Here is a 13,075-nt window from a genome sequence, read left to right as displayed (position 1 = left end):
CCCGCCAGTAACTTACCTGTCGGCTGTGTCCTGGGCTGGATATGCTTGAAGGACTGGATTGTGACAAAGCTAGGCTGCTATTTTTCCCAACCTGAAAGACACCAGTGAAGCCCTACTCAGACACGGGAGCCAGCTTGGGAGAGACCCACCGATACCAAGAGTCGCCAGGGGCAAGGGGGAGGCGGCACGGTACCTCGAGGGCTCTCCTCCCGTCGTGTGGAACTCGTGTTTCCATCTTAAACGGCAGAGAAAATAAGTATGTTTCAGGGGGTCCTTGATGACGCCCCCCTCATCCCACAGGGAACGTGGAATGGAGGGGAAATCTTAATCCGCTTCCCAGATGCGCAGACTGCAAGTTTCCGGGAGCAGGCCCAGCTTTTCCACCTGTGACTGCAGTCCCAGACCCATCCCGTCTCAAGCCCAGACTCCCCTGTACCAGCTGGGAATAAATGCCTGCGTCTTTTCCTGAGTCAGTTTTCCCGACACACTCCTTGCTGGTCTTAAGTAAAATGGCAAGAGGGATGAGTCTTCCCCTTCCAGTGGGAGCCTGAGCGGGCCGGTCCTATGACGCAGCACTGGGGGCGAGGGGGCGTGGCCGTCGGGCTCCTCCCCTTTCTCGTGATCGAACCTGGGCTCGCGGTGGGCTGGAGTACGTTACAGAGGCGGAGTACGTTACGGAGGCAGCTCCTACGACGAGCCCATCCTCTACTTAAACTCGCCTTCGCGTAAAGACGTCTGCCTTACGTTTGCAGTCTCGTTTTTTGTACGGTTTAACATCTCTGTGGCAAATTCTGGCCCTACACCACCCGATACAATTCAATAGATCCCCAGTTAGTCCTCAAAGCACGTTTACCTTGAATTTCTCAATCTCATGCCATGCCTCTCCCAATCTCCTAACAGAATCAGCACAGATTCCAAAGGCCTTCCCCCAACACCTGGTGACCCTGGACAAAGCCTTTTCTTAATGGCCTGGTGACAAGCACCCAGGTATCAGCTGCATTAGAGAACCCGTATTGACTAGATCCAAGGCAGCCATTAAATTCATCAGCTCTTTTGGATTTCCCTCCCGATGAGCACTCTCTGAAGGAGGCTTGTCTGCTCCTTTCATCACAGTTTTTGACTAATTCATCATGGTTACTAAACATTTCATGTGGTCTTGGCACACCAAAGAATCAACAGTGGCACATTTACTCAATACAGAGGCACAGAGGTGAAAAGCCCAGACCCCAGAGCCAAATTACTTGGGTGTAAATCCCAGACCTATTGTTTACTCGCTGTGTGACTTTGGGCACATTGCTTAACCTTCCTGTGCCTCGGTTTACTCATCTGTAAAATGGGGGTAATAACAGGTGAAGATTAAATGAATATATCAAGTGCTTGGAACAGAGCCCATCCCATAAGTAAGTGTTAGCTGCTAGAACTTCATCGAAAACTGATGACACTATAGCCTTGCTGCTCAGGGTGTGGTCCGCAAACCAGTGCCGTGGCACTGCCTGGAGCCTGTTAGAAATGCAGACTCTCAGGCTCCACCCCAGACCTGCTGACTCAGAATGTGCATTTTACTGAGACCCTCCCGTGATTCATGTGCACATTCAAGTTTAGGAAGCCCTGGATCTGCCCTCCATCCTGAGACCTGGAGGTGGCACCAACCAGTAGTTTAGTCTCTGGGGGACCCTGTGGGTGCTGGTCCCCTCCTCTGCACCCCTGGAACTGCAGATGTGTGCGAGTACCTGGGCTCTGATGAGAGGACCTATGTCCATCCCCCACTGCCACAACCTTGGCCTCGGTTGCAGCTTGTCTGGCCCTTGAGATCCAAACTTGCTGTTTCTTGTGTGTTTACCTGTGTTTTGTGAATTCCCCTCAAGAGGTTCTCTTCACGAAGTTTTAACAAGTCTCACACAGAGATGATGCAAAACGTGAAAACATCTTTTAAACAACTGCCTCTCATGTCTCCAAAGTCCCCATCCCCAGACAGGGCTGGCCCACTGAGTTCTGTGGCTGTCGGCCTGGGGCTGCTGCTACCATCCCTGCACGCTGTCCTGGGAGGTCCCTCCCGCTGGACTCAGCTCAAAGGGACCCCAGGCTGCCCCCTACCTGCCTTTGCTCCCTCCTCTACACACAGACAGTCAGGTGGGAGGGTTTCCTAAGCAGCCTTCCCAGCTCGAGAGGAAGACTAGACTTGAGGATGCGAACAGGGCTCAAGGGAAAGAAACACGAGTTCTTCTTGGATCATTTCCCATTCCCCCAGCTCCCCTCACGGTACACCCTCCTCTGTGTACAGTGGCCTTGAACACTTCTATGCCAGTTGGTGTGAGCTGCAGCGATACTTTAGGAAGGGAAGGGTTATCTTAGGAGTAGGGAGCCTGGTAAAGTGAGAAGAATAGTCCCCAGAAACATGCGCTCCCACCCCCAGGTGGGACCCAGGTCACCATTTAACCTGGCTGGGCCTCAGGTTCTTCCTAAGGGGATGCCAATAGATCAGATAAAACTGCTTGGCAATAGACCTCTTCAATGATATCGTCCTCAGAACTCCAGATATACAATAGAGTGAGGTGATGGAACTCAGAACCTCTCTGTGCCTCAGTTTGCTCATCTGTAAAGTGGTGATTACAATTGCATCAACCTCGCTGGGTTGCTGTGAGGATTAAATGAGGGGATGCTCACATAGGACTCAGAACAGTGCCTAGTGCGTGGAGACTGTAGAAAGTATCTGTTAGATAAATTGCTCTTAGAGCAGAGGGTGGAATTGCCCACGGGAAGAACGAGGATGGGACTCATGCTTGCGTTACCTGTCTGGGCCACCTGTCTGGGCCACCTGCCTGGGCCACATAGCTAAGGGGGGGGGGGCGCTGCCCTGCTCCCCCTCCCACCATCCCCGGGCGGTGCCAGAAGGCTCCTGGAAGGACGGGTCCCTTACCTGCCGAGAGGAGGTGCTGTTAACGGGATCGGGCACCGGTGCAAGAAGGCTGGGTGGGTTCTTTCTGTGAACGCTATTCATTCCAGGCATTTTAGTGATTTTACAGGCTTTGCTACTAGAACTTGAGTTCTTACGCTTTTTTCCTTCTGATTTGTCAAAAGAGAGGGGCAGAGAAGACACGGCATTGTGTGAGGCCAGAGAGAGGTCCCCTGCAAGGGAGGGCACAGAGAGGGGACAGGAGTCACTGCTGCCGCCCCCCGAGCCCATGTGTCTCACTAAGTCTGTAGGGCCGCCGGGCAGCGAGGTCCGTCCTGAGGGCTCCAGTTTGGCACTGAGTGGGCTCACCCCGTTGTTTGAGTTGTGCACAGACAGACTGTTATAGGGAGGGGCTGCCTGATAGGAGTTCAAAGCTGAACTGGCATTCAAAACACAGTTCTTTTTGTGGGGCCCTGATAATGGGGAGAGGGATGTCTGCAGGGATACGGAGGGAGAGGCGGAAGTCGAAGACGGCGGCTTCCTCTTTTTGTTACTTGGAGACTCGTCACTATGGGCGGACAGGTCTTTGACTTTTGAGGATTTGCTGGTTTTGGTTTTGGATGGCTTGTGGGATGGGGAAGGGATGACAGCTGGTATCGGGGACACGGCAGATGGGGCCTTGAATGTTGAGTCCATGATGCTGAGGGTTGCGGCCACATGAGGGAAAGCTGTGGTGTGTGACATGAGGGCGCTTGGGTCCGGCGATGTCACAAAAGCTGCATTGGAGAGCATGGCTGATGTCATTATGTAAGAAGAGGTGAGTCTCGAGCTGATGGGAGCTGAAGGAAGATACACAGCACTGGGGTTGCTGAAAGGCTGTAAAACGGATGCTGGAACAGGGGTGGTGATGTGGGCTGCTGGCGAGGGCATGGGGCTATCTGCCGCAGGAGGGATCTTCCTAAACATGAGAGAAGAGTGAAAGAGAAACAGTGAGAAATAGGTTTGGCATTGCTCCAGAAGCTCGGCTAAGTGTGAGCATCAGGGCTACAGAGAAATCCCTGGCAGAACCAGACAATGGAAAATGAAGCCTTGAAGGATGGCAAAGTCTGAATTATGGCCCTTCCCTATAGTTCCCCCCATTGCAACATCCAGCAACCTAGTTTTAATTACTTTCAGGTTTTCAGATCCTTTTCTCCATGCTTGGCTACTGGATAATGGCTGATTTGGGTTCATGAATAAAAGGCGAATGTTATTTAGAATAGAAACTTCCCCAGCAGTATCCCCCTCTGTTGTTTTCTCCCCTGGCAGTGACAAAGGTAATTTTTAATGAGAAGGGGTCATTTCACACTCAGGTCCTGGCTTGAAGTAAGAGGCGTGAGGACGGGGCTTGGCCACCTGCACACGTGGGCCAGAGCGTCCCCTGTGCCCCTGCAGCCCCTGCCCCTCAGGGCCTCCCACCCCTCCTGTGCCCCGCCTCTCCACCCTGCTCTTGACGGGAGGAGATCTGGGAGTCACCTCTCTCCCCACAGGCCAGAGTCCCCCTGCCCTCGCTGCCTGCAGCCTCTGGGTTACCCTGTAGAGAGGCACTTCCACGTCAGCTCCCGGCTGTTGGCTCTGTTTTTTTTCCCCCTTCACCTCACCCTGCCTCAGCGATCACTCAGGAGCTATCTTTGGGGTATGGCTGCCCTTCAGCAGGTCTTCCTGTCCCTCTGTTAGGAAGGGGGAAGGGTACAGGGACCCTCATGGATTCAGAGAAGGGGATCAGGAATTTCTAGCTTGCTCGGAAGATAAGTGCAGGAGAGCATCTGAACGGGGCGGAGGTCTTCCTGAAAGCTGGGGGCACCTGGGAGCAAGGTCCCTGCCTCACGCTCCGTGGAGCCCGGGCCAGCCCCAGGTGGTGGGTTACTCTGGGGGCCTCCCCGCAAACTCTGTCTTTTGACGTGTGCTGGAAACAGCTTCTACTTCCAAACCATGGCTTGGGGCCATGTTGCTGCTACTCTGGGGACTGAGAGGGGCACAGGGGCCTCCGGGTCACCATGTCCCTGACTTTTCAGGAAAGGATACTGACCTCAGGAGCCAGGTGAGTATTTTCAAACTGGTTCTTTCCTGTTTCTCACCTTGCTCCCCACTCCCTGTTTCTGCTGGAAATCATGTTCCGTGTAGCTGGGCTCCCCAGAAATTAGGAACAAGCTCTGCTTCGTTCAAGAGCTTCGAAAACAGCTCTTGAAGGCGGGCAGGTGTGAAATGGGGCCTCCCTTTTCTCCTTGGAGGCCACCCTCCCAGCCGCAGCATCGGGGTGAGGCAGGCAGCGCTGGGAAGAGGCACCGCTGAGGAGGAAATGCCTCTCCTAGCCCTGCTCTCTTTGAGGATGCAGTTTTCTGCCTGCAGTTTGCTGAAGCCCATGGCTTCCACCTCTAGGGTGGAATCCAGAGGAAGCCTTGAATATATAAGCGCAGTGTCCCTGAAAACATCAGACTCAGGAGATCAAATATAGGAGAAAAACATTGCCAAACCCACTGTGGCTGTGACGGTGTTTGAAAATCTATTTTCTCTCGAGCCTGAAGAGAGTAAAAGATCCCTGTCAACGCTAAACTGGGGCTCCATTAGTGGTACTTGTTGCAATGAATGAATGACTGAATGGATGGATGGATGGGTGGGTGGTGGATGGGTGAGCAGGTGACTTCTCAGCAGCGACATAACTATGCATGCCAGGCAAGGACTCCCATTAATCAGATCGGAAAGGTCTAAACATGCCCTTACAACTGTCTGGCACCGCACAACCCCTTCCTAACAGCACCAGGGCCCATTTCTCAGAGCGTGTGGTGTCAGCACACCGCACCGTCTCCGCTGGCTACTGACTCCTGGGATTCTCTAGGCATCCCACTCAAGTCTCTCCTTCACTTAAGTTCCGTACCAGCTAAACTACGGATAGGTGTCCATAGGGGCGGAGGTTTGGCAGTGCCTTGTAATAAAAAGTTATTTACAAATACCAGATGGCTCATTTAGAGAGGACCCCCAGCGATGACCTTAACTGGGATCTACTCTGAGGGTCCCGATTTGTTATTTTATTTTATTTGTACACATTCAGGTTTCAGCTTGTGCTGACCGGCAGAGCTGAAGTCCTCAGCGTGCCCTGGCTGACACTCAGCACTGGGGTGGGTGCTCTTTTTCTGCACACTCTCTACCTCTTTCCTTCCTCTCCCCACTCATCCTTAATGGACAGCAGAGTCAGGAGGGGAGAAGGGGTAGGGGAGCAGCAGGGAGAGGGGCATGTGGCAGCTCACTGTCTCCGGGGACCCCTTCCCCCCACGCTAGACAGTTAATGTGCTCTTCCAGGTGCCAAATGGCAGCGGATTTCAGCTTGGCGGGCTGTGTCCCAGCTGAAGCTTTGCACGCTGGCCTAGGGAAGTCCCATACAAAAGCCCACAGATGCGAATAAATTACAGTGCCCATCCTCCCCTGCCAGCTGGCATGGAGATCCAGATGCTGACCTGGCTGAAAGAGAATACTGTGTTGGCGTCTCCTGATGCAGAGTTAAATGCTTGTTAAAGAAAAAAGAGTCTTGGCCGTTCCTTTTCTTCCTAATGTCTTCCACGCCCCCATCGGCTGCCATCCCTCCAGGTTCGGGCCCGTCGGGGCCTGGGGTTTGGGCAGTGAGGTTGAGAGGGCAGCGGGGTGCTACGCTCTCCAGAGTTGACACCCAGGCAGCCCCAATGTTGCTCAGTGACAGCAGATTGGTTAGACAAGTCCTGAAAAGGGGGGAGGGACCTGATGCCCTGTGGCTCGGGTTTCTGTGCCTGAGGAGGAAAGGAATATGGACTTGAGCTGACAGGACACCAGGCAGCGAAATACAGATCAACACATTCCTTCCACGTGCCCGGGATTTACACTTCCACAACACAGGAGAGCACAGAGCTGCAGAGTCACCGGCGCTGGCTGCCGTGCTGGGGGACCCGCGCAGAGGGATAAGTCACCAAATACCGAGAACACAGTAACCCCGCACACAGCCCATCGGGTGCTGTTTAGAAAGGACACAGGTAGATATCGGGGTGCCTTTGAGACACACTGGGCAGTCACTTAAGGGAGAAGAAATGACAAGCTTCTCTTGTGGCCCTTTCCTACTTCACAGGCAGTGTCAATGTGTCGTCCTAAGTCCGCTATGAGAGCTTACTGCAGGCACGGTGGGGCTTACTTCTAGAAGTTCTGGAAGCTCTTTGGGCATCGTGGTGAATAGGCGCTGGGATGCCATCATTGCCTGGGAGAGTGGAGGAGACCTGGGAGAGGGGAGGTTTTGAATTCTGTTCCCATCCTACCCTATTTCTCAGGAATGCCTTCCTGGCCTTTCCTGGGCTTCACTGGGCAGGGTGAGGGGCTTGGTGTTGGCTCTCCTGGACCATCTGGGCTTAGAGCTGAGGAATCCATGATTCTGTGGATTCTGAGATCTCAAAAGCTCACCTTTGCAGGACTGGGGGCTGGAGGTAGCCAGGGCGTTGGCCTGGCATTACCAAGTGGCCGGAATGGCAGCTCTTTACGTGCTATGGTTTGAGAGGGTCTAGCCCCGTCTTCCTGTACAACAGCATTTCCCTAAGTCAAGAAGGCTTTTCCCCTTTTCATGAATCTATTAAAATGCAAATACATCGAGAGGTGTTGGAGAATAAAAGGACCATAGAGAAATGGGACATAAGCTGGGTTTAGGGTAGAGAGAAGTATGCATAGAGGTGAGGAGAGAGTCCTATAGGGAGGTGGGAAGGGCCAGAGACAAGCTTAACCAACTTGGCAACATGGCCCCGATCTGCCCTGTTGGTTGTGGTACGTACTTTTGCACAGGACATTAAACAATTACAAGTTGGTCCATAACCCTTAGGAAATGTTTAGTATTGACACTGTAGCATTAACATCACAAACTGAAGCATATTCTTAATATCCTTAGGTGGTCTTAGTCATAGCAAAAAGGCCCTTTAACACTGTTAAATAAACAAGGTCTTATCTAATCCCTTTTCATTTAGTTTAGAAGATTACCAACACAAAAGGGATCTCCAAAGAAGACAAAGCATACCACACATTGTCTCTGAAAAATATAGGCAACCAAGAAGAGGGGCTGACATTTAAGAATTAATCACGCACCCTGATTTCAGAATCATTTTGTTCAATAAAAAACCAACTAGTGGGCTTCCCTGGTGGCGCAGTGGTTGGGAGTCCACCTGCCGATGCAGGGGACGCGGGTTCGTGCCCCGGTCCGGGAGGATCCCACACGCCGCAGAGCGGCTGGGCCCGTGAGCCATGGCCCTGAGCCTGCGCGTCCAGAGGCCGTGCTCCACAACGGGAGAAGCCGCGACAGTGAGAGGCCCGCGTACCGCAAAAAACCAACCAACCAAACAAACAAAAACCAACTAGTGACATTCATTTAGAAAGCTGGGGTTCAGATAGTTGTGGAGCAGCTCAGATCTCATATTGCACAAAAACCGCTCACTTACTTCCACATCTGTGAATTCAAGTGTTTTTCTACCATGGAGTTTAGTGCGAATCGAAAACGGTCCCATCTTCTATCAAACACATAGTACCCTCGGCCCATGAGGCGACTCCCAAATGAGCAAAACTGTGAGGGGGAAAACAAAAACGATTTTAATTTTGATTACAGGTTAATAAGCTAATATAAGCTCTACACAGAAAAATAACATTTGCATAAAAACACACAGGGGTACAGTTTTCCTCAAAATAAAGAAGCAAAATAGTACCGAAGCCAAAAATATTTCTGTGGTGCTTCAGTTTGAGCTCCTAGATTTTCTGCAGAACCTCACAGGATGACTCAACAATAGTGACATTCGGTCTTCTGTAGCATTGAGGGCTACCTTCTCTATACCTGGAATTGAGCCAGCATTTTAGGTTGAAAAACAAAACAAAACCAAACCCAAACCAACAGCAGCCAGTAGCCGGGTAGTGTGTCAGCACCACGGGCTTGTCACAGCTGTCATCTTCTCAAGGAAGACGGTGGTTCTCTGCTTCCCATCACGGTAATGGAAACGGCTGGTCCTGAGCTTCTCCTGCCAGTGGGTCATACCGTTCCTACCTGTTGTCAGCGGAGCCGGCTCCCTCCCAGCTGGGCTGAACTCCGTCCTCTCCTGGTGCTGCCTCATCTCCTCTCCCATCGGCGCGTCCAGGCTGCCCTGGGACACATCACTGCCTCTGCGCCCACGCTTCTGCTGCCCCCTCGGCCTGCCTCTGTCTCCTCCCCTCTTCTCTCGGCCAAGTGCAATTCTCCCCTCCCTCAGGGTCCTAATTAAGACTCTCCTTTCCAGCGACCTTTATCTGACTCACGCTGCCGCTCTGAACTCCCACAGACACCTACACATACTTCATTACTTTCCCACCTGGGAATCGCTAGGTGGCTGTATTACATTATATTGCATGCTTCTGTGCCTGTCTTGATGATTATAAACGTATAAAGGTCAGGGACCCCATTCTCTTCTCAATATGAGAAGAGATTTAGGCTAAAGGATGGATTACAGAGATAAGGTCCTACAAAGTGTTCAGAACGAACTATCACACTTAAAACACGGGGCTGAAATATGAGCCGTTAGATGTTTGATAAACGTCATTTAATGATGATGTTAGGACAACCAGGCCGGCAGACAGACAGGTAAGAAGCGGCTTCTGAGGAGGTGACATTTGCCTGGTCAGAGCTCAAGCGAGTCTGCAAATATGACTCTATAACTCAACTGCGTTTTTCCCCCTCCCCCAGGCCTCTCCCAGCAGCTCCCTGGCCTCCATCCCAGACACAGTGCTGGGTTGGCACTCATTCCACAAATCCTTCCTGGAACCAGCCTTTGGAACAGTTCTTAGGAGGAAACGCAAGACCTTCCCTTTGTTTTGTTTCTGCTTATGTTTGGGGTGGGGTTACCCTAAAATCTTGCCTCCCATCAAATCTGGTACTCCTGATGAAAAATTCTTTTCCGCACATTAAGGGCTTACTGGCCAAGTACTAAAACATACAAAGGGAGTTCTCCCACGTGGAAGCCGGTCCCCAGCAGCATGTGGGAGCCGGTCCAGGTCCAGACATCTTTTCTTCTTTCATCTCCTTGCTAAAGACACCCTGAACAAGTGTTCATTACAAAAATTGATTTAATGTATCAGTTGGCCGTGAGAGAAAGGACAAAGCAAAGAAACGAATCCGTGGCCTTTCCATTTAAATCAGCAAAACATGAAGGGCACACAAATCTGCCAGGCTCTGAGTTGAGCTAATCCACTGTAGCCTGGCAGCTTGTCATTTGGACAAAGATCTTGATGTGCTCCAGAGTCTGGCCTTCTGGTAGACAGCCCTGTCTCCCTTTCAGACTTGGAAGCTGGAGGCCTCTTACTGTCTGTGCTACCTATGTCTCTAATTCAACACACATGCAACGCTCAGTGCCCCAGAGGCTCCTGTCCTTGGTCGCCTATGATGCCCCAGGTAGGGCTGGTGATCCTCGCTGCACTGGCCACTGTGGCAGACCCTACTGGTTGCCAAGTTCATCAACTGCTACCCGCCCCCAACCCCCCCCCCCCACCCCCCAGCTCTCCCTGCCTTTTCCTTGCTAACAGAACCACACAGTGAGCAGGGAAGGTAGGTCTCTTCCCAGAACTCTGGGATGAAATCACGGCAGGTTTCATTCTGTGCTACTACAATCCTATCCTTCTCTGCCACTGATTGGTATAGGGCTGGGCACATGACCTACTTCTGGTTGATGGAAGGGAAGGTCTGCTGGGGGTGCTCATAGGAAGATTTTTCTTCCCTAAGAAATGACATAAGATAGCATCTTAGAAGCAGACTCCCTTTCTGTTTGTCCCTTTCCCCGCTTTGTAGAGTGCTACTGGGTGAGGATGTGATATTGGAGCTCGAGCTGACACATCCAGACTGTGCGTGAAAGGCAAAGAGGGTTGCAGAGATTCTCCCTCAGCAGCAGGACATTGAGGAGATGCTGAACCAAGCCTGGGAGCTCTCACCTCTAGACTCCTTGTTATATGAGACAAGTAAATGACCGAAGTGCACACACTGTATGAGTTGTTTTCTATTACTGGCCGTCAGAAGCATTCCTGACTGCCCCTATTTTTGCACTAGCCAAGAGGCAAAGTCTCAGGCTGTTGGTGAAGTACAGGTCACCGTCCTCCCCAGAAACAGGAAGTGAATTTGGCCTTCATTCATCATGCTGATAGAAGGGAGGAGGGACTCACTCTATCGTGATGCACGGTTGATTTCACCTACACAGTTCATGCCATCTTGGGACAGTCAAAGCTAATCTTGCAGGGCTGAAGCTGGGAACAGAGCAAACCGGCTGTGGGGTCCAACGTTCCCAGCCTCCCTGAATTCGGCTCTGTGATGGAAGCACCAGGCAGTCCCTTCTTAAGTGCTCGTAGGGCAAACACAAACAAGCCTCCAGCTCATGCCTCCTTATACCACCCACCTCGATTTCCATGACCTTCTGAATTGTTAAAGTGGATTCTTTCAAGGAACTGGGAAGAAACTGACCTTTTCGTTAATCAACAATCACGCGGACATGAAATGCTTCCTTCTTTCCTGCACACACACACACACACACACACACACACACACACACTCAGTTCTGGTGCCATATCATCACACCTACTAATAACAATAAAACTCAGAACCAACAGGGGAGCAAACCAGCCAGGACTGGCACCTGGAACACTGCTCAGAGACAGTTTCCAAGGCAGGTGAGCTAGACTAACTCTTGAAATCAGAGGCTCCCCGTGGACGGGCAAGGCAGGAAGGTCAGTTCCCCGTGCTCTTCTATAAACACCGTTTCTCAAGCATTATCGCTTCCAGGTGGACCACAAATACTCAGGTGTTTAAAGGATTAAAATCAGCTGGGAGCCCTTACCTTTCCTTCTGTGATTTTCAGAGGGGATTTCTAAGGTAATCATTCAACCTCAGGGGAAGCCCTTTCGTAAAACACTGTCCCGGAGGCCTCTCCTTAGGAAGGATGCCATTGTAGGACACAGTCACCTAAATACTGCAAAGCACAGGGGGAAACAACGCCTGGATGGAAACAGAAGAAGGCCTACCGCAAGAGGTCTGGGGTGGTGGGTGGAGAAATGACAGTCTAATAACTTCTCGGATTCGTCGGCTCCGTCCATCTCCCCTTCATCACTTGACAGTCGGCTGGCGAGGTCACCTCCAACTGGGGGTAGAGGGGGTTCCGGAGTGTAGCCACTGTGATTTGAAGATGTACTGCTGCTTATGCTATTTGCAGATGATGGTCTAAGGGCAAGAGAGAGCAAACAGAATCAACTTTTCCGAGGGAACAAGATCCACCCAGTTTCATGGAGCTCAGAAGGCAGACCAGTCAGCCTTCCAGATACATTAAGGAAGGCGGATCAATGGCAAATCTGCACAAGGGGAAAATTCAGGCTGAGAGGGTGAGCAGCGACCAGCTCTCTACAGGTTGGAGCTGAGGCTCTGCCCTGCTTGAATTTGGGCGTCAGGGACAACTCCAACAGTGTAAGAGGAATAGAAACTACAAAAATAGAAGCCAATGTGACAAAGAGTTAATTTAACTTAAAACTAATCTTCTAGAATTCACTTACAACTATTCATTCATTTGCATGTAAGTAATTTGTACTTGCCCTGCAGTTGCTTCTCTTTGAAAGTGGACCTGATGGGAAGATCAACCAGATAAATAAGTTCAAATCAATCAACAAAATATCAGTGATGACAAAAGACAGCCCTACACACACAGCTACTAAACGATGGCTTTATGAAATTGTTACCATACCGACATGAAAAAATGGTTTGTCCCAGCCATGGGGCCACAAGTTCCTTTCCCCACAGCCAAGCCTGTTTCTTAATATATCAAACCACATGCAGTTTAATTGTGTCTTCTGAGGATGATTGTTTCCGTTTAATTTTTGACAAGCCTCTAGACCCACAGGCTGGCATGACTGACTCAACAGTAGGCGTTGAAGAAATATGTTTCTCAATGAAGGAATGAATGAATTCTATGCGTATAAACAATCCAACAGATCTCATTTCAATTATGGCTAAGCTTATAGAAAAGCAGCATCAGTCACAGTAAGACGTGGCACTAATGCTTCCTGAGCAGCAAAGAGCTAAACGAAACATACACCTCAGGAGAAGAGTTAGAAGAACGGTGGAAGCTAGTTGTTTGTTGTTTTTACTGCTCTCCACTT

At 51.0% G+C, this 13,075-nt stretch overlaps 1 protein-coding gene across 12 annotated transcripts in view; it reads right to left on the bottom strand.

The window, feature by feature from the left end:
• ATXN7L1 (ataxin 7 like 1) overlaps nt 1-13,075 on the bottom strand; it is a 360,884-nt gene that overhangs the window by 123,391 nt on the left and 224,418 nt on the right. For 9 of the 12 annotated variants that reach the window (XR_012334179.1, XM_073810165.1, XM_073810164.1 and 6 more), the window contains 5 exons: nt 11,951-12,146; nt 8,368-8,489; nt 6,385-6,690; nt 2,918-3,851; nt 17-91 (listed from right to left, as the gene is read on the bottom strand). Coding sequence is in view for 11 of the 12 variants with exons in the window: in XM_073810165.1 (XP_073666266.1) it covers nt 17-91; nt 2,918-3,851; nt 6,385-6,690; nt 8,368-8,489; nt 11,951-12,146 (1,633 nt within the window). In the remaining variant the exon portion in view is untranslated. The remainder of the gene's footprint in view (nt 1-16; nt 92-2,917; nt 3,852-6,384; nt 6,691-8,367; nt 8,490-11,950; nt 12,147-13,075) is intronic. The other 3 variants (XM_073810172.1, XM_073810171.1, XM_073810168.1) reach the window with 1 other exon arrangement.

This window comes from Tursiops truncatus, chromosome 9 (assembly GCF_011762595.2).
Source record: "Tursiops truncatus isolate mTurTru1 chromosome 9, mTurTru1.mat.Y, whole genome shotgun sequence".
Taxonomy (NCBI): Eukaryota; Metazoa; Chordata; class Mammalia; order Artiodactyla; family Delphinidae; genus Tursiops; species Tursiops truncatus.
The sequence above is the reverse complement of the archived record's forward strand: the minus strand, read 5'-3'. Positions and strand labels throughout refer to the sequence as shown.